Source organism: Phocoena sinus, chromosome 19, assembly GCF_008692025.1.
Source record: "Phocoena sinus isolate mPhoSin1 chromosome 19, mPhoSin1.pri, whole genome shotgun sequence".
Lineage (NCBI taxonomy): Eukaryota > Metazoa > Chordata > Mammalia > Artiodactyla > Phocoenidae > Phocoena > Phocoena sinus.
In genome coordinates this window covers 45,470,901-45,493,057 of record NC_045781.1, presented here as the reverse complement: position 1 = coordinate 45,493,057, position 22,157 = coordinate 45,470,901, and the positions used below count along the sequence as shown (strand labels likewise).

Here is a 22,157-nt window from a genome sequence, read left to right as displayed (position 1 = left end):
GTTCTGGGACCAAGGCTCATGTTCCTTTTCAGTGGCTCAGAATCTGCACAGACATGGCCCCAGGAGTGCTGGCAGCACCTGGTGACCATGGGAGAAAAGCTGCTCTGAGAACGCGGCTAACTCATGACGGAGAGCAGAGCTGAGACAGGGACCCTGGCTCCAGCAACACTGTTTGAGTCCTTGCTTTAAGCCAGGCCAGAAGCCAGAATGAACTTGGACTTTTGAGTTGTGGGAACCAGTGAATGAACTTTGCTTTTCATTTTTTTTTTTAGAAAAAAATTTAAAAAAATTTTTTATTTATTTTTTTGGCTGCATTGGGTCGTCATTGCTGTGTGCAGGCTTTCTCTAGTTGTGATGGGCGAGGGCTACTCTTCGTTACGGTGTGTGGGCTTCTCATTGCGGTGGCTTCTCTTGTTGTGGAGCACGGGCTCTAGGCACGTGGGCTCAGTAGTTGTGGCTCGTGGGCCCTAGAGCACAGGCTCAGTAGTTGTGGCTCACGGGCTTAGTTGCTCTGCGGCATGTGGGATCTTCCCGGACCAGGGCTCAAACCTGTGTCCCCTGCACTGGCAGGCAGATTCTTAACCACTGCACCACCAGGGAAGTCCCTGCTTTTCATTTTTACTTAGGGTCAGGTTTCTTGTCACTTGCAACAGAGTCCATGAATCCGAACGTATATACATGCTATTCCTGTTACTGAGAATGTTTCTCTGCTTCTCCATCTGGAGCATTTAACTGTGCCTCTCAGTGCAGCCTTCTCTGACTCCTGCGAGCATTCATTCCCCCGGCATCCCTCAGAGGCTGGCACTATCATGTGTCATGGTTTACACATCTGTTTCCCCAATAGCCTCAGTCCAGTGATCATGTCTTACTCACTTCTGTATCCCTGATACCTCACCCATTACCTGGTGCATAAGAGCCACTTATCAAATGGTTTCTGAGTGACTCTCTGAATGAATGAATGAATGAAATATAAGCAGAGGCTCAGTATCAAGATATTAGAAGATAAAGAAGAAAGGAAAAATATGGTTAAATGAGTGCTTAAGCCAATGAAAAATTAAGTGTATCATCTCCAGTACTGGCCAAGAACATTTTCAAAATGTCATCATTTTAATTGTGGAAATGGCCTCTCGAAAATAAAAAAATACATAAAGCATGTCCCTTGCTCCCAGATAGAAAAAACTCATTTAGCTGTGTTCCATCAGAATAACTTCACACAATCTGGTGTTTGAAACTCATTAGGTCAGGTTGGCTGAGTTTTCCATAATTATTTTAAATGTTCACCATCTACAGAATTTCATCCCAAACCTGAACAGTCATTGGCACCTAATGAGCAGGCTCCATCACTCAGGCCCAGAACCGGCTTCGGTGCTACACTGGGTCATCATCAGATGTTTATGGAAGACATCCAGAGCAAGCCATAGTTACCATGGAAACAGGCACAGGAGAGAAAGGATGGCTATCATACACAAGATGAGGATAGTGTACAGGAAGCATCGACCAGCCAAGAAATAACATGAGACTTTCCCAGTTAAGAATGGCCATTCAAAATTCAGGTGTTGAAAACCGAGCTGTCCAAACATCCAATAAGGAAATATGCACAAGCCCATCCATCCTGGCCAACAACATGGCTTTTGACCCACATGAAACTGTTATTGAGGCTTGACTGAAATAGGCTGTTCCTAGTTCTTTAAGGGAGTGTTTTCCAAATTAAGTTGGCTTTAGCTTCTAATTGAACAGGAAAGACACTTCTAAACCCAAATATTGTAAAGACAGCTTTTCCCTTCCGGCGCTCACCACCTCCCACTATTTTGTACATAAGTATATATCTATATACATACATACATATATGGGCCATAATGGAACCCACTGAAATATGCAGAAGGTAGAGCTCAGGGCAGCACACATCTCATGTATCACCCTGCTCAATTCGTGCTTTGGGTTTCAAATGCTTATTAAGGAAACTCTATGAAGACTATTTTTAGTGATAAATTTCTAATGATCCAACCACTAGATTCAAAATTAGAGCAGGCTTAGGGATATCACTTTGTTAATTTGGTGGCAATTGGGGCTTTCAAAGATGTTTTATCTGCTTTTCCTGTTTGGAAACCTAGGATGGACCATGGCTCTTTGTTCCTTCTGTCAATGATTAGTTGTTGGAAGTGAAAGTATTCATGAGAGACCAGTACTCAGAATACAGGAAACCAAGTGCAAAGCCTGAAGGAGAAAAAAATGAAGAGCAGGGGAGAGCTCTGCAGGATTGCCACACTAGTTGGTACCTTATCTGATTTTCCTCATCATCCACCAGGAAGAACCAGCGAAACTTCACAACAAGGGGGCTGCAGTTGGTGACTGTGATGTAGCGGATCACCTCAGTATCATTCAGGATACAGCCAAAATCCAGCTCCATGGTCTCAAAGGTGAGGTTGGGGTAATTCACTTCTCCACGCAGGTGCAGGCTGTCCACTTGAGGGTGCTCCACATACTTGATTTCTAGAACTTCTTCTGCCACCCAGGTATTCAAATCGCTTTTATAGGAAGGGTTGAATTTGACCAGCAGGTCTTTTTCTTCACCCATCTCCAGTTTAATAGGCTACAAACAAGATAATGGAGAATTACCAACCTCCATACTGTGCATTTCCAACCTGATACATGAAATAGGACAACCAAAGTTATATACATACATATATATATATATATATGCACACACACATACATACAGACACACAGATTAGTAGGAAATATGTATATATACACTTTATCCATAACTATGTAACCACACTTCACATAAACAGCTAGTATATCGCTATCGATATCTATATCTACCCATATCTATCTATCTCTATGCACTTACACACATATATTTTTTAATAGTTGAAAATGAAAGCAAGAAAAATTTGAAGAAAAATGATTTGAAAAAAGTGATGTTGATAAGCGTTGTGAGGTTGTAAGGATTGAGGAGTTGTAAAAGGAAAGTCTGCAATGAATAATTATTATGAAATATTCTTAACTGAAAATAAATTAGATTGTAAAACATTCTTCCTAGATAAGTGGGAAAAGTTCTTTGCTTAAGAAAATTTTAAAAAGGCTTTCTAAAGGACCCCATGGTGGAGGGGCTCTGTAGAGGGTGACCCAGAAAGGGATGGATTAGGTAATTTAATTTCTTTTCTAACGTCTCCAATTCTAACTCTTCAGCATAGTGGTATCCACTTTCCACTGCTTTCTATTCAACTTAAAATGACACTCCAGAGCCGTACAGAGTTTGTTCGGTAGATTGTGTTTGTTCTTTTCTCTCCTTGATTCAAATCCCCATGTGTTAGTTGACACCAAGGCCACAGAAACACCTTCCCATAGAAAGCCTGGCTCTGAGTTGGCTTTTTTAAGAATTGCTTAACCCCCACATTTAATCGGCATGAAAGCCACCTCCTGGTTTTGCAGAAAGTGCCCTGAGGCAGTAAGGAAGAATGCGCACAGCAACAAATCTGTTTACAGAGCACTTTCCTCTCCACTGAGTTTGAAGGTTCAGGTATTTAACTGTGCACTTCAGTGACATGATCAGATGGCTTCAGCTGATAAAGCGAATCACCGGATTCAAGAGTCAGAGGGTAATGATTCCTCAGTTGGCTAATCCCCTCTGAAAGGCTCGCTGGCCACTTGGCCCAGGTAGCTTGCCACAATTTAGAAGTCATTCTTGTAGACCATGGTATTTGCAGCACTAGGCATCTCAATGCTTGGTGTTTAAATATCTTGGAGATTGACTTAAACACTTCTTCCCCCAGAGGAATGACTTTGCTGTTTAAAGAACAAAAAAAAGAGATGAACAATACAATAACTGAAATGAAAAATACACTAGAAGGAATCAATAGCAGAATAACTGAGGCAGAAGAACGGATAAGTGACCTGGAAAACACAATGGTGGAATTCACTGCTGCAGAATAGAATAAAGAAAAAAGAATGAAAACAAATGAAGACAGCCTAAGAGACCTCTGGGACAACATTAAATGCAACAACATTCGCATTAGAGGGGGCCCAGAAGGACAAGACAGAGAGAAAGGACCAGAGAAAATATGTGAAGAGATTATAGTCGAAAACTTCCCTAACATGGGAAAGGACATAGCCACCTAAGTCCAGGAAGCGTAGCGAGTCCCATACAGGATAAACCCAAGGAGAAACACACTGAGACACATAGTAATCAAACCGGCAAAAATTAAAGACAAAGAAAAATTATTGAAAGCAGCAAGGGAAAATGACACATAACATAAAAGGGAACTCACGAAAGGTTAACAGCTGATTTCTCAGCAGAAACTCTACAAACCAGAAGAGAGTGGCATGATATACTTAAAGTGATGAAAGGGAAGAACCTACAACCAAGATTACTCTTCCTGGTAAGGATCTCATTCAGAATCAATGGAGAAATGAAAAGCTTTACAGACAAGCAAAAGTTTAGAGAATTCAGCACCACCAAAACAGCTCTACAACAAATGCTAAAGGAACTTCTCTAAGTGGGAAACACAAGAGAAAAAAGGACCTACAAAAAAAACCCCAAAACAATTGAGAAAATGGTCACAGGAACATACATATCGATAATTACCTTAAACGTGAATGGATTAAATGCTCCAACAAAAAGACATAGGCTCCCTGAATGGATACAAAAACAAGACCCATATATATGCTGTCTACAAGAGACCAACTTCAGACTTAGGGATACATACAGACTGAAAGTGAGGGGATGGAAAAGGATATTCCATGCAAATGGAAATCAAAAGAAACCTGGAGTAGCAATACTCATATCAGATAAAATAGACGTTAAAATAAAGAATGTTACAAGACACAAGGAAGGACACTACATAATGATCAAAGGATCAATCCAAGAAGAAGATATAACAATTATAAATATATATGCACCCAACATAGGAGCACCTCAATGCATAAGGCAACTGCTAACAGCTATAAAAGAGGAAATCGACAGTAACACAATAATAGTGGGGAACTTTAACACCTCACTTACACCAATGGACAGATCATCCCAAATGAAAATAAATAAGGAAACAGAAGCTTTAAATGACATAATAGACCGGATAGATTTAATTGATATTTATAGGACATTCAATCCAAAAACAGCAGATTACACTTTCTTCTCAAGTGCGCATGGAATATTCTCCAGGATAGATCACATCTTGGGTCACAAATCAAGCCTCAGTAAATTTAAGAAAATTGAAATCATATCAAGCATCTTTTCTGACCACAACGGTATGAGATTAGAAATCAATTACAGGGAAAAATACCGTAAAAAACACAAACACATGGAAGCTAAACAATACACTACTAAATAACCAAGAGATCCCTGAAGAAATCAAAGAGGAAATTAAAAAATATATAGAGACAAATGACAATGAAAACACGACAATCCAAAACCTATGGGATGCAGCAAAAGCAGTTCTAAGACGGAAGTTTATAGCTATACAAGCTTACCTCAAGAAACAAGAAAAATCTCAAATAAACAATCTAACCTTACACCTAAAGGAACTAGAGCAAGAAGAAGAAAGAAAACCCAAAGTTAGCAGAAGGAAAGAAATCATAAAAATCAGAGCAGAAATAAATGAAATAGAAATGAAGAAAACAATAGCAAAGATCAATAAAACTAAAAGCTGGTTCTTTGAGAAGATAAACAAAATTGATAAACCATTGGCCAGACTCATCAAGAAAAAGAGGGAGAGGACTCAAATCAATAAAATTAGAAATGAAAAAGAAGTTACAACAGACACTGCAGAAATACAAAGCAGCCTCGGAGACTACTACAAACAACTCTATGCCAATAAAATGGACAATCTGGAAGAAATGGACCAATTCCTAGAAAGGTATAACCTTCCAAGACTGAACCAGGAAGAAATAGAAAATATGAACAGATGAAATTGAAACTGCGATTTAAAATCCTCCAACAAACAAAAGGCCAGGACCAGATGGCTTCACAGGTGAATTCTATCAAACATTTACAGAAGAGCTAACACCCATCCTTCTCAAACTCTTCCAAAAAATTGCAGAGGAAGGAACACTCCCAAACTCATTCTATGAGGCCACCATCACCCTGATACCAAAACCACACAAAGATACTACAAAAAAAGAAAATTACAGACCAATATCACTGATGAATATAGATGTAAAAATCCTCAACAAAATACTAGCAAACAGAATCCAGCAACACATTAAAAGGATCATACACCATGATCAAGTGGGATTTATCCCAGGGATGCGAGGATTCTTCAATATACGCAAATCAATCAACATGATACACCATATTAACAAATTGAAGAATAAAAACCATATGATCATCTCAATAGATGCAGAAAAAGCTTTTGACAAAATTCACCCCCCATTTATGATAAAAACTCTCTAGAAAGTGCGCATAGAGGGAACCTACCTCAACATAATAAAGGCCAAATCCGAGCAACCCACAACAAACATGATTCTCAAACGTGAAAAACTGAGAGCATTTCCTCTAAGATGAGGAAAAAGACAAGGTTGTCCACTCTCACCACTATTATTCAACATAGTTTTGGATGTCCTAGCCACGGCAATCAGAGGAGAAAAAGAAATAAAAGGAATACAAATTGTAAAAGAAGAAGTAAGACTGTCACTGTCTGCAGATGACATGATACTATACATAGAGAATCCTAAAGATGCCACCAGAAAACCACCAGAGCAATCAATGAATTTGGTAAAGTTGCAGGATACAAAATTAAAGCACAGAAATCTCTTGCATTCCTATACACTAATGATGAAAAATCTGAAAGAGCAATTAAGGAAACACTCCCATTTACCACTGCAACAAAAAGAGTAAAATACCTAGGAATAAACCTACCTAGGGAGACAAAAGACCTGTATGCAGAAAACTATACGACACTGATGAAAGAAATTAAAGATGATACCAACAGATGGAGAGATATACCATGTTCTTGGATTTGAAGAATCAATATTGTGAAAACGACTCTATTACCCAAAGCAATCTACAGATTCAATGCAATCCCTATGAAATTAAAAATGGCATTTTTTAAAGAACGAGAACAGAAAATCTTAAAATTTGTATGGAGACACAAAAGACCCCAAATAGCCAAAGCAGTCTTGAGGGATAAAAACTCAAGAGGAATCAGGCTCCCTGACTTCAGACTATACTACAAAGCTACAGTAATCAAGACAATATGGTATGGGCACAGAAACAGGAATATAGATCAATGGAACAAGATAGAAAGCCCAGAGATAAACCTACGAACCTATGGTTAACTAATCTATGACAAAGGAGGCAAGGATATACAATGGAGAAAAGACAGTCTCTTCAATAAGTGGTGCTGGGAAAACTGGACAGCTACATGTAAGAGAATGAAATTAGAACACTCCCTAACACCATACACAAAAATAAACTCAAAATGGATTAGAGACCTAAATGTAAGACTGGACACTGTAAAACTCTTAGAGGAAAACATAGGAAGAACACTCTTTGACATAAATCGCAGCAAGATCTTTTTTGATCCACCTCCTAGAGTAATGGAAATACAAACAAAAATAAACAAATGAGACCTAATGAAACTTCAAAGCTTTTGCACAGCAAAGGAAACCATAAACAAGACGAAAAGACAACCCTCAGGATGGGAGAAAATATTTGGAAATGAATCAACGGACAAAGGATTAATATCCATAATATATAAACAGCTTATGCAGCTCAATATTAAAAAAACAAACAACCCAATCCAAAAATGGGCTGAAGACCTAAATAGACATTTCTCCAAAGAAGACATACAGATGGTCAAGAGGCACATGAAAAGCTGCTCAACATCACTAATTATTAGAGAAATGCAAATCAAAACTACAATGTGGTGTCACCTCACACCAGTTAGAATGGGCATCATCAGAAAATCTACAAACAACAAATGCTGGAGAGGGTATGGAGAAAAGGGAACCCTCCTGCACTGTTGGTGGGAATGTCAATTGATACAGCCACTATGGAGAACAGTATGGAGGTTCCTTAAAAAACTAAAAATAGAATTACCATATGATCCAGCAATCCCATTACTAGGCATATACCCAGAGAAAACCATAATTCAAAAAGACACATGCACCCCAGTGTTCATTGCAGCAGTATTTACAAGAGCCAGGTCATGGAAGCAACCTAAATGTCTATTGACAGATGAATGGATAAAGAAGATGTGGTACATATATACAATGGAATATTACTCAGCCATAAAGAGGAACGAAATTGGGTCATTTGTTGAGATGTGGATGGATCTAGAGACTGTCATACAGAGTGAAGTAAGTCAGAGAGAGAAGAACAAATATCGTATATTAACGCATATGTGGAACCTAGAAAAATGGTACAGATGATCCAGTTTGCAGGGCAGAAGTTGAGACAGCGATGTAGAGAACAAACGTATAGACCTCAAGGGGGGAAAGCTGTGGGGGGCTGGGGTTGGTGGTGTGATGAACTGGGTGATTGGGATTGACATGTATACACTGATGACTAAAAAAAAAAAAATGTTGACGGCTACTGCCATACTATCTTCCAATGTACACTTCCTCAATACCTTAGGGGATGCCTGTTTCCACATGCCCTCCCTAACACAAAGCATTATCCAATTTTTGCTCTTTGCCAATCTTATAGGAAAAATAGTGTGTTTCATAGTAATTTTAAATTGCATTTCTTCCAACATGAGTAAAGTTGGGCATATTCTCATATATTTAAAAGCTATTTTCTTTTTCTTTTTGTGAACTCTCTGTTCATTCCCTTTGCCTATTTTTCTATTGGGTTGTTGGTATTTTTCCTGTTGATTTGTAGAAGTTCTTTATTTTTAAAATTATATGTATGCTTTTTATTAAAGTTATATGTGCAAGTAATATAAAAGGTCAAAATGCACTACAAGAGTTATTACAAGAAACAGTAGTTCCTGACCCACCGTGGCATCCCGACAATCCTGAGGCCACAATTTCTCAATTCTTGTAGCACAGCAGGTCTATGGAACAGTTTTTTGGGGCAGAGAGGGGAAAATCCGGTGATGCACACAACTCAGACACCAGGGATTATTCTGGGGTATCGACACTGACACAGGAAACATTAAATTTCCCTGAACGTTTTGATGAGTTTCTCTGGGGAAGAGCATTTATCTTTATGTCTTGGGATAAGAGTCAGCTGCCCAAGTCTTTTGAGTGGGGTCAGCAGGGACAGCTGTCTGGTGCACAGACAGAATCCCTCTGTTTTCAGCCCTCTGCTACACTCGTTGCCTCTAAGCCCAGGCTACTTGGGCTGAATGACTCCCACTTCTTTGCAGCCTCACTGGTGAATTTTCTATGCTTCAGGTCTTTATGCCTTTTTGTCCACCCACTCCCTTCCTCATTCTATCTTCTAGAATTTGTTTAAATCTCTCATTATTTGGTTATACCCTCCTCTTCCCCTTTTATTTTATTGCTCTGGGTGTCTTTCCTGTTGAACATTTCTACTTTTATTAAGATTTCAGGAGGGACAAGAGTGGGTCTAACCTCCCACCCAGACAGAGAAAGCTGCTTATACCTGAATTTTCATTTTCTCATCCATTTGTTTTCCTCTGCTCTTGAGTTCACTCTTCACCTCCTCTTTGAACACTTGTATCTTGTCCCTGAGCTCTTTTTAAAGACAGGTCATATCACCTGTAATTTCTGTGAGACTGTAGAGAACTCCCTGTTCGTACTGTGGGTTTTCTTCCTGGCACAGGTTCCCTTGCAGGAGGTTTTCAACTGCCTCTTGCTTATGATCATCTCCTCCTTTTATTTCTCTGTTCAAAGATCTTAGCTATTTTTTTCCCCCAAATCATGTTTGAATGAGACCCACTAAAGAATCAGTGAGGAAGAAAGGGCAGGGGAGGGTGGCGGTGCAGTACTGTCTGCAACACGCTCTCACCCAGTGGCTCTGTTTCCCATCTTCCACAAAGATCCGTCTCCCCGAGTGTGGCTCATGGCAGATGTCCCTAAGTCCCAGGCTCCCTCTTCTGAGATCCTGCGATCGCTGCCTGCCCTCACTTCCTCCTCTATGTCACTTCTCCATTAGCTATCTCCCTGGACTGGGAGGCCGAACACCATGGGGTGTGGGGCTGGTCCCTCCTTCAATCCTCCTTCCCTACCGCTCTGCAGTGCCACCTGCCCCAGGGCCCAGCCATTCCCACTGGTATCCTCATGCCCAGCCAGGGATCACAGGGATGATCTTGTGGGAATGTTCAGAGAACACTGCATCCTGCCCCAGACTGGTGGCCAGGGGAGCTCACAGCCTCCTGCTTCAGCCTGGTTCACATTTCTCACTATCTGGAGATGGGCTGGCTGGTTTAGGGTTGGGGCTTTGAGTTTTGGTCAAATTTGAGTTTTAGTCAGACTTGAGGGGGATTAAAAGATCTTTCCTCTCATTAGTGGGAAGTCACTGTTTTCTAAAGTTGAGCTTCGTTATAATGGGCAGGAAGGAAAGGGTCATAATAATGAGCAAGAAGCTCTCACATTGTAAATAATGGTTTTCCTACCAATTTATATCAGAATTTATTGATATTATGACTCATTTTAGATTTTTCCTGTTTCCTGGATTCTTTTTATTTTTCTCGACTGAAATTAGGCAGTGTACCAATACTATTCTCTTCTTTTGTCACACACACAGCACCCGCCTAGGAGTTAGGACACCCTCTGTCCAGTTACCTCAGGAATTGAGGGCAGTGGGGATTTATCAGCCTTGCAGATAAAGAAGGGTCCACTTGTTGAGAGCAACACGTTCACAGGCAGGTTGGAAATGTTCTTCATGACCAAGGGCTGGTAATGAGGTTCCAGGATAGTGTCAGGTTTCTGCAAAAAAGAGAAAAAAGGAAACAAACCAACTTATGGTAAACACAGTAAGCCTTTAGCAACAAATGTCTGATATGCATTGTTAACAGCAGAATTAGCATTCTCTCTGTTTATATCTACAGATGTATGGATTTATATTATATCTATCTGTCATCTATCTATCAAGATATAGATAATATATATCTATATATTATATAGGTTCACTTCCCAGTAGTCCACCATACATTCCAAATGATTTATCTAAATCTCTATAAGGGATTAATATAGATGTAGATATAGGTATAGATATTTTCTATGTATCTATGTATCTATGCATCCATTTCACTAGAAGAGATCCTACTTAAGCCAGAAAACAGATTAGATTTTCTTACTTTCTTGTTGCCTGGTTTAAAAAACCCTATAAAAGCCATGCCTCTGGGTAGAACTGTTACTACAGAAGTTTCCACAGAATCATAAAACAAAGTTTAATAAATGAATGATATCTTATGGAAGAACCCATGTATCATTACAATGAATAAAACATTTTTTCCTTACACAATATTCTTTTCATGCTTAAAATACCCAATTTGCAAATATACTTATCTTGCTATATTGACAAACGCTTATAACTATTTCCTGAAAATTTTCTTGATAACACTGGGAGAGTTGATTTAGAAGCATGGTTCACTCTGTTAGATCAAATTTCATTTTTCAGTTGTAGAAAGCATCATAAATGGATCTTAAGCTGGAAGTTTCCGGTCAGACTGGATTTTTGTCACTCTGACATTGGGATCCACATTGTTCATTGTGTGCCTTGGAAAGGGGGTCCTTTAATATCACTAGGAAGTGACTGGAAACCTCAGTTTCTGGCCTCCAAAAAGAATCTCCCTCCCATTCCCTGGCTCTTCCAACAACTCTAGCCTATTTTTCCCAGGCCTATTTGTTTTTTGTTTTTTGTTTTTTTTTTGGCGGTACGCAGGCCTCTCACTGCTGTGGCCTCTCCTGTTGCGGAGCACAGGCTCCGGACGCACAGGCTCAGCGACCATGGCTCACGGGCCCAGCCGCTCTGCGGCATGTGGGATCCTCCCAGACCAGGGCACGAACCTGTGTCCCCTGCATCGGCAGGCAGACTCTCAACCACTGCACCACCAGGGAAGCCCGGCCTATTTGTTTTGATTTGCTTTTCTCCCTGTTCCAATTTCAGTTAAGTCCTCCCGACTCCATGTTTTGCTCTGCCTCTGCCTCTGCTTCTTTGTCCAGCATAGTCTTTCTTCCACTGTGGTTCCTGGAGCCACTGGCTCTGAGCGAGCTTGGGTGACCAGTGTCCATGGTGTCTTAGTCAGTTCAGGCTGCTATAACAAATATCACAGACTGAGTGGTTTAAACAACAGCCACTGAAGTCTCATAGTTCTGGAGGCTGGGGAGTCCAAGATCAAGGTGCCAGCACATCCAGTGTCTGGTGAGAGCCCACTTCTTGGTTTGTAGATAGCTGTCTTCTCACTGTGTCCTCACATGCCTGAGAGAAAGATCACCTCTCTTGTCTTTTCTTATTAGGGCACTAATCCCATTCATGAGGGCTCTACCTCCACAACCCTATCCTTTCCCAAAGCCCCCACTTACAACATGATCATATACAGAATTAGGGCTTTGGTGTATGAATTTTGGGGGGACACAAACATTCAGTCCATAAAGTTGGCTTGAGCCACCTGCCTCGGTTGTACCTCATTAGCCCCTCGTGCACTCCCAAAGTTCTTTCGGAGGTTCGGTCTGGCACTTACCATGAGAAGCTGCCACTGTTCCCCTCCCTCTAACATGGTAATATAGGTACTGGGTTCACCTTGCACTTGCAGATTTCATACTACCGTTTGGAGAGGGATGAAGCAGCACTTTCGACCTTCCCCCCCAGGCTGCTGTGTCACTGCAGGTAGCTTTGAAGTGAAGAAGCCACACTAGGTTGGTTTTGGCAAGAGGCCATTTAGAGGTTAGTGATGAGAAAGAGCCGACGGACAGAGAACCCGTTCTATTTTAAAATGACCCTTTCTCTCTGGCCTGTCTCGCCAAATATCAGGAGACAGGATTTGCTTCTGGACTTCATGAAGCAAACTGACTGCTAGTTTCAATTGACCTTTTCAGTTCCACAGAGATGTGGTTTCATCTCTGTGGCTTCTGAATGGTACAATAGTTATAGAGCAGATCAAATCTGAGGAAATGGTTATAGAAAAATTCTTCCCATAGGCAGGCTTGGTATAATTAAAGTCTAAGGTACTAAATCAGATACACTGCCCTGAGCCAAAAACAAGGAGACAGAATGGATAATTGGGTGTACCAAGACAGGTCTCCTGCATACCCTGGGTAATGAAGTCGCATTTCTTCATTGTCCCTGATATGGAGTGAAATGTGAGCAGGAAATGAACAATGAAGAATACAGTAGTAGGACAGATTTCAAACTTGCGATATTTGGGAGGAAGGAGAGAAGAACAAAAACAAATAGGGCGTAATGACTGAATTCATTTTTTAAATTCAACAAGTCACTGTCATATTCAAAATATTTGCTATTTTATTCTAGTGATAAATTCAAACAGTAGACATTTAAACAAGAATATGCTTTTTTTTTTTTAAAAAAAGGATATAAACAGAGGAAAAGGAACACTACCCACACATTTTTATGAGTGTTTATGTACTTTGGAAAAAAAATCTAATAGGAAACTAAGCTGTATATTTATCATATACTGTAATGTCTTGCACAGAATAGCTATTCAATAAATCTTCACTGAATGTTCTCTGAATGGCTACATTTAGAGAGAATATGATGCAACCAAATTTGGCACAGCTGTTGCCAGTAAATATCTTTCCTGATTACTTGAAAAAGGAAGAATTTAAAACAGCAATGAAAGCTTAACAACTGTAGAAGGAATTCTGGTAGTATTTTCTTTTTATATGTCTCATGGAGATTGTCACAGTTAGTTTAGCATCCTGTAACTGAAACCTTTATCCTACTTCTTCAGTGTCTACATTTCCCACCAGTTTGTTAGGTTAGGGTTTTTGCTGTGTCTTTACTGCCTAATACACTGCAGGTACTCAAAAATTATTTGTTGATTTAAATTGAACTTGTACATCTCACCTCCCGTACTAGCCTATAAGTTCCCTTATTCATCTTCTGGCAGAGCACCTTATCCATGGTGGGTGGTCAACAGATATTTATTTAATATGAACAATATATATAGAATGCACCAGAACAAATGGTCTTGAACATTCTCTTGTTAGCCTCCGTTAACAGAAGGAACCCTGGTTTGTTCTCCCATGACCGGTTAGGCACTGCCACACCCAGTCCTTTCGTGTGACAGCATAGATCACACCATGGGATCTTCCTTAATGCTTGGTCTTCCCAGTTGGTTGTGAAGTTCATCACAGAGGGAATATTCTCACTGTTGTATCTCTACGACCTGACACAGTGCCTGGCACATGGTAGGTGTTGATAAATACTCCACTCCACAGCCAGCGTGACTGTTATGAATACATCTGACCATGTCACTCCCTTCCCTGAAGCCCTCCAGTGGTCACCCAAAACAAAACCCGAAGTTCACAACATGTGTCCCAGTCATGCCACACACACCTGGCCCCTGCCCACTTCTCTAGATGGACTTCATTGTCATTCTTGGCATAATCTCTGTCTGAGGTGGCCCTTCAGGTTTTATGCTGACCAAGCTCTCTCGTGACTCAGGCCCTTTGCATAAGTTGTTCCCTACTTCTCTCTCCCCCACTTGTCACCAGACGGACTTCTATTTGTCCTTCCAGTCCCAACTTGAGGCATTTGCTCAAGGAAGCCATCTATGACCTCATGTACAAATAAGGTCATGTCTCCTGATACATACTCTCACTGCAACTTATACCTCTTCTTCATAGCGCTGTTTAGAATTATAATTTAAACAATTAAATTTTAATAGTTTGTTGACAGTTTTTAACCTCAACCAGTCTCTTAGTTGTGACTATGTCAGATTTTTAGCACCCACACAGCCCTTGACCCAGAGGAAGTGTTCCACACATACCTGTCCTGAACAGTAAATAATTCTCTGCTGGAAACCTGCCTAGGACTAGGTCAAGTCCTGCTGTGATATCTCCCCTCCTCTTCACCACCCAGCCCACTGCCCTGAGCAGCAGTCATCCCCATCTCTCCCCTGTTCTGGGCCTCCCCCACTTACCACTCACCCTTAACGGCACATAAAGTTATAGAGAGTTATGGGCATATACATCAAAGAATGTGAATCAAATAGTTTAAGTTGTTTATTCCCAAGCAGTGTTAGGTGATCTACAAAACAGCTTAACTTGTGTCTCAGTTTCCTCCTGTGTATCATGGGAAAGAGAAGCTCCTGCAGAGATTGCTGTGAGGGACAAATGGGAAAATGTATGTAATGAACATGGCTCAATGCCCAGCACGTACCAATCATTAGTGGTAGCTATTCTTACTGGTTACTGTAATTATCAATAATTCTTCTCCAACCATTTCTATACTGTGATGTTTATTTTACCTAGTTAGAGTAAAATGATGGACTGAAATGCATTTTCAGTGCACTGGAATACCCCTTCACTTTGGTCTTATACATCAGGAATGATGGAAGTAGAATTTCTATGGCAATTCACTTTTCAAAAGAATGTAGGTTTAGAGTCAGAATTTTTAGTTGAATGTGTATTGGCCTCTGAAGCTTAAAAAACATTGGCTGGGTGTGGGTGTAACAGGATTCCCATTAATTTAGCTTCCGAAATGAAAGCGTGAACATGCGCACCCCTAGCTGGAGCACCCGGCCCTCCCCGACACAACCCCACTGACCTTCTCCAGTCGGTATACGAGTTGCTTGGTGGAGAGCTGGATGAACGGTGCCACGAACTCACAGATGATGTTCACCGTCATCACCAGGCTCTTCTCCTTTTGTGTCCCGATGATGGCGTGGCACACCAGCTTTTCTTTGACTATCTGCAGACAAGATATACCAGCGTTTGTGGAACCTCTATAGCTTGGAAGACCTAATTCTCAACAATCAGCAAAATGATTCTCAACTACCTGCCTGGGGACACCAGGGAGGAACACATTTTTCTGAGCAGTGCATGTCAGGGATGGGTCTCTGTCACACAAAGTCTGATTGGTTAGATGTGTCCAGGATGGGTCCTGTGTCTACTGCTGACTGTCCCTGAGGACACAATCAATTTACATTCAGCTCATCCAGTGTACTTATGGAAGATTTATCAGGGCTGTTAGGGACTGGATAGGCAAAACAGTGATGGAAGATGCAGATAAAAATCCTTCATGGGCTATCACTGTGCTGTACACCTGAAACTAACACGACATTGTAACTCAACTACAGTTGAACAAAAATATTCAATGGTAGTTACACACAATTTCTTATCAAGGTAGTTGGAAGCTGGCTGGAAAATTTTTGCCTTTCACATTTGAATATTTAAAAATCGTGTACGGTAATTAACACTTCTTTGGACCCAAGAGCATTAGATTTTTATAGAGTAGAAAGGACTCAAAGTGAATTTATAACATGAATAGGCTTTATTGAAGACTGCTCAGGCGTCAGATGTTAATGAATTCAAGTCTTCTCAATTATGTAGCAGAACTTGGAATACAGGGGAGATTTTAGTAAAGCTACAACTGAATTTAGAACCCCAGCAGCTCAGATTTAATGCCTTTAAAATACAGTCAACTCTTGAGAACAACACTGTAAACATGCCTGCAACAGACTGTGAGTGTCTTGAGATGAGGGCCTGCATGCTATTCATCTTTGCATCCTTGGTGCCTAGCACAGTGTGTGCCATGTGGTACATACTCAGTGAAAGTTGGCTGAACCCCTCAGTAACAGAGAGAAAGAACATATTATACACTCCATAATGGGAAATAACCTTCTCTTTTAAACTAAGGATGTGTTTTTCCTGAAAATGTTCTGTGAAGAAACAACGTAAGTGAAGCAAAGTGCCATCCGTGACCCTCGAGGAACTAAGCAGGGAACCAGCTTTCCCATCTCGTCTGCTGGGAGGCAATTTCCTACTGTTTCCTATTTTCATGAGGAGAAAGTTCAGCATCACATCCTAATTTGGTGACACCAGCAGGAGCTCAGGTAACCATCATTTCTCATTTACAACGTCTGCCTTTGTGAAGGGGCTTGTAAGTGATTTCAGAAGTCTTTCTTTTAGGTTGTTAATGGTTTCCAGCCTCCATGAGGGAATAGGAATAAAGAGACACATGGTTGGATCTGCCTAAATGTCTTAAGCAGAATGGTGATAATGTGAATAAGAGCAGAACATCAGAGTTGCTGAAGATAAATGCAGCTCTTTCACTGACACATAAAAAGATGATGATTATAAATGTGATGCTTTTGAGTCAAGCTGAGAGGGAAGGAACTAAGGATATCCCAATACCTGGATAGGAGAGGCAGCCGAGAAATTTTAAGAAAAACATTTTCTTAAAAATAAATATTAAGTGAATACTGCTAAGTATTAATCAGAGGCTTAGCTTTGGCTGAACAGTGGATGTCCCTCTACCAGAGACTTGCTGGCTCTGTTGACTCTGGGGATGAGAACCTGCTTTAAACAGTATTTTAAGACTGGGTTCATGGTAGCTGTAGAAACAAACAGAAAACTCAGCAGAGCTGAACCTTGAATGCGATGGGTGCTGCCATGGTAACTCAGTGCTGTATGCAATCCTTGAGAAACCACAGCCTTTCTTCAGATAAATGTCAAGGGACTCTCCTAAGAAATAGAGCAAAGATTTATTTAGGAGAATAATAGCTTCTAAATGTGTGTCCTCTTACCCTGGGCGTGGCAGAATAGCCTTCAAGTATCACGTCAATCGTCTGGCCTGGGTACAGCTCCATCCTGATGGGGTGGAGTTGAAACACGGGGCTTTGAGGATCCCTGGGTGCCTGGGAGCACTGGGATTGGCAGTGGCTCTTAGCACGCCTCTTCTTAGCCAGTCTCTTCTTACCCAGCTTTTCTTGGGGACAGAAATCTTCATTCATCCAGAACAACTGTTGGACCCGACGTCCCTTGTTGGTCAACTTGAAGCGGTAATAATAGGTGTCCAGGCTGGAAAAGAGGAGGCAAGGATTGAGAGGATTCAGCTTTGAGTTGTTCCGTTCAGCTCTACAGCCTTGGGATTTACTCGTCCCGAAGTATTTAAAAAGTGAGCAACAAAATAGACATTATTATTATTTTTTTAATGTAGGAAGGCTAAATGGTGATACTGCTAGGAACTACCAGGACAAGGTAACATCTACTCGTTGGGTCATTAGACTTGAGTCAGTGACTTGAGTTTGGTCCCTGAGTTGCCATCACCAGGAAAGGGGCCGTGGGGAAGTGGCCCCACCCATCCCCAGTCTTTCTCAGCAGGTTAAGCTGCCACATAACACACAGATACAGTTCATGTGAAAATCACTTCAATTTACGAGAAATGGTACTGAGAAGTGAAAGCAAAACAGCTACTGAAGGAGAAGTATATTTCAAATTGTGTTGAGTAAATTTCTAGTAACTAGTTAAATGTCTTGTGATGGACTCAATTTGAAGGGAACTTTAAAGAGAAACAACACATATCCTCTAAACCTTACCAAAGGTCAAGGGGACTATAATGCATCAGAACACCACCTGGATCGCTCATTTATCTCAGACTAATGTGCTTTAAAGATGCTACTACTCATGCATGCATGCATTCATTCATCTATTCTGCAAATATTTACTAAAGACCTCTTTATTGTCTGTCTCTTTGCTAGACACTGAAATTTCTAAGATCTTGGAGGTGGTTCAAATGTGTTTTTGTTTGAGTTTTTTTTTTTTTTTAAACTGATTTATAAGCTTACTTTAAAATATTCTCTTCAGGGAAAAAACTCATCTCAGGACTTTTAAATTTTATTTTTTATTTTTTGGGGCTTTGAGTTTTCATCCCATCTGTCCCTCCTTTGGAAAGACACCATGTCTAATAAGCAAGTTGAAGCTTGCTAAATAATAAGGAGTGTTTGCCAGTTGTCAGGTATAACCATTATTAGCTAAATATATGTCCAATGGGGCATGCTCATTGGAGTCTTCACTTTGTAGTTTGACTTCAGGGCTAAATGTAGGTTTTGGGGAAAATAATAAACAACATATACTATTGTATAAACTAGTCAGGGTCTCTGTCACTTATTCACAGTGTATACTTCAGTCATCATAGCACCCCAGTAATACTAAGCATATTGATTAATTTTATTGATGAAGAAACAGAAGCTCTGAAAATTTAAAGGAGTTGTCCAAAAATATGCCATCAGAAGAGGTGGCATACGGGTATTTCTTTAGATCCCTGTGCCCCCAAAATTGGCAAACTTTTCCTGTAAAGGACTGAATAATAAATATTTTAGACCTTTTGGGACACTGTAGTGTGAAAGAAGCTGTAGACAATATATGTACATGAATGGGCGTGGCTGTCTTCCAATAACAACAGTTTGTTTATAGAAACAGGCAATGGGCTGCAGTTTTCCCACCCCTGCTTTTGATGATTCTTCTGGAGATTGCTGGCATCAAGATTTTATGTCAAAAAGAAGAACAATAGGGTTCAGGCAGAGCAGAAATTGGCAGCTAAAAGATACAGGTTGCTTCTTTATTTGTTGAAAACTATCAGCTATCCCTCCAATTCTAGGCAAGTGTCAGAATATCCTTTGGGGTCATTTGACACTATTTGTAGATTAAGGAGAACATGTAATTAAGTCTGGTTTGCAGTATATTGTTTTCTGTAATTATATTTGAATGCACTTAACAAATAAATTTGGAAACAGGAATAGTATGCAATGACCATATGGTCAATGGATAGGAGGAGAGGAGCATTTTTCGTATCTAGTTGACACAAAAACTGTAATTGGATGCCTCTCTGAAAACATATGCAATTAACGATCTCACTTGCCTATTACTTAATTCCTACTGGTTTATTGTATTCTCAATTAAGTGCCATATTTTGTAGATGAAGCAGAGGAAAGGAGGTATGGATGGGTTTGGGAGGAGGGTTCCTAACAGTATTTTGTCAGGTACATCTCTAAACACACTGTGTCCATCTTGGTTTCAGGGCCTTTGGCCAAAAGGCAGGAGCATCCCCTTGAGATCTGTTCACAGCACTGAAACAAACAGGCACCAATTCAGTTGGCTCCTGAGCGTCAACTAGTGACAATGCATGACTCTTCTGAGGAACCATAAACAAACCCTCACACGTGTCCTCCATGGTTAGTATTCAAACCCCATACATTTTTAGAGTCACATTTAGATCGTTCTGCTCAGAGATGTCTACCCTGTACCACCTGTTATTTAAATATTTAGACTCTCTAGCTTTTCCTGAGTGATCAGGTGGAGCCAACTACAACCACCTCAGTTGCTGGTGCTACGGTGGGGAGGCAAGCAGAGAACATATACGAAAAAAAAAATTACTGGCTTTGCAATACCTGGTAAGATACATTTGCTATATATATATATATATATATATACATATATATATATATATATATATATATATATATATAAAATTTTTTTAAAATATTTTTTTATTTGGCTGCGCTGGGTCTTTAGTTGCAGCACGTGGGATCTTCGTTGCCACATACGGGATCTTTAGTTGCGGCACATGGACTCTTAGTTGCGGCATGCATGCGGGATCTAGTTTCCTGACCAGGGATCGAACCGGGGCCCCCTGCATTGGGAGCACGGAGCCTTAACCGCTAAACCAGCAGGGAAGTCCCTGCAATATATTTTTACCTTCCTATTTATACTCTACTTAGGTTATCACTAAGATCCATTTGTATTTTCTACATTCATGGAGAGGAATTAACAATATATTGGAATCAAAGAAGAGAAACCATGTTCAAGATTCTGAATTTGTCACAGAGAAGCCACAGTAAGTTTCAGAGAAGAATATACTTCCTGTGAACCATCTCTTCTCTAGTGTAGAGGGACACAGCTTGGAGAATGTAACCAAACTATGACTAGGAAATGTCTTCTTGTGGCTGATGAACCCATCTGGAGGGGGAAAAGTGAAGATAGGGAAGGGAGGGGGCTGACGAGGCTAGTTCTGTTTACTTAAAAAGAATTTTCCAAAGTAGGAGTGATGCTCAGCTTATAGAATATATGTGATATGCATAAAACTTGGTCCATGATATTTCCTTACCTAAAATGTGCTCCCAAATTGAGTTCTGGTGCAAAGGGCTTATCTGAAACAATGGTGGAGCCAATTCCTGAAGCCTGGACAGGTATCCGGTATGTGTTGCTATTTTCAATGTCCAAAATGACTGTGTCTTTGAATGTCAGTATGTCGTTCAGGTTGGCAGTCAGTGTCAGTTCAACATCACTTTCTGGGGGAACTGTGCCTTCCTTGGGCTCAACCGTCCAGAGGGACTTTTTGTGTGCCTGTAACACAAGACTACAAGTTAGCAGTGAAGATGTTCTTGGCTTTTCATTCTGCACGTGTCAAAGCCCTCTGTATTTCAAATGCCTGGCACTGCAGAACTCAACATCAGAGACAAACATTACTTTTTTGAATCAAAGCAGCTGGGTGTTTGTTGGCTTTTCTTTTTTTTTCTTCAAAAAGCAATACGATTTTGAAGAGCAAACCTACAATTCTACTTTTGAATGCTCTGTGAAGATTCTTTACATCTCTTTCTTAAGACGACAGCCCAGTTCTCTAACAAGCTTATACTAATTATCTGCTCTAATCTCCAGATTCTGAGAAACCAGCAGAAGGTACAACATCCTTCCTGGAATTTGGAAGTTTTAAAAGAAATGTTTTTCAAATGCAAAGTTTCCATGATGTTATAGTAGGGATGAAGAGCTTTCATTAATAAACACAGTATAGGAAGTCATCTTCGTTTCTATTATTTCATCATAATCAATAGAATTTCATTTGCTAAAATTCCAAACTTATTTTGAAATGTGTGATAGGACTAAATTATAGAGTTGGAAGTGACTCCCACCAACCTGTTCCCTTTAACTGCTTAGATCCTCATAGCTCACTCTCTTTCCTCCCTAAGGTCTTTGACCAAACAATACCTCTCAGTGAAGCCTACTCTGACCATCACATTTTAAGTTGCAAGCCTTCCCCCCAGTATTCCTGATCCCCTTTACCCTGCTCTATATTTTCCCCTGAGCATTCACCATCTTCTAACATTGTGCATGACTGATTGATCATGCTTCTGTCTCTCTGCACTACCATATAAGCTCTCCAAAGAAGGGATTTTTGTCTTTTTTGTTATTGTTGTTCACTGATACATCCCTAGGATCTATAACTATGCCTGGTACATAGGAGATGCTTAATAAATATTTGTTAAATGAATTCATATATCTGCCTT

The 22,157-nt window shown here is 40.4% G+C and overlaps 1 protein-coding gene across 1 annotated transcript in view; it reads right to left on the bottom strand.

Moving 5' to 3' along the window:
- Nucleotides 1-22,157, bottom strand: part of HYDIN (HYDIN axonemal central pair apparatus protein) — a 433,731-nt gene that overhangs the window by 167,388 nt on the left and 244,186 nt on the right. The window contains exons 18-22 of the mRNA XM_032613277.1: nt 20,981-21,219; nt 17,622-17,895; nt 15,641-15,784; nt 10,693-10,836; nt 2,277-2,590 (exon numbers count right to left, since the gene is read on the bottom strand). Coding sequence (XP_032469168.1) covers nt 2,277-2,590; nt 10,693-10,836; nt 15,641-15,784; nt 17,622-17,895; nt 20,981-21,219 — 1,115 coding nt within the window. The remainder of the gene's footprint in view (nt 1-2,276; nt 2,591-10,692; nt 10,837-15,640; nt 15,785-17,621; nt 17,896-20,980; nt 21,220-22,157) is intronic.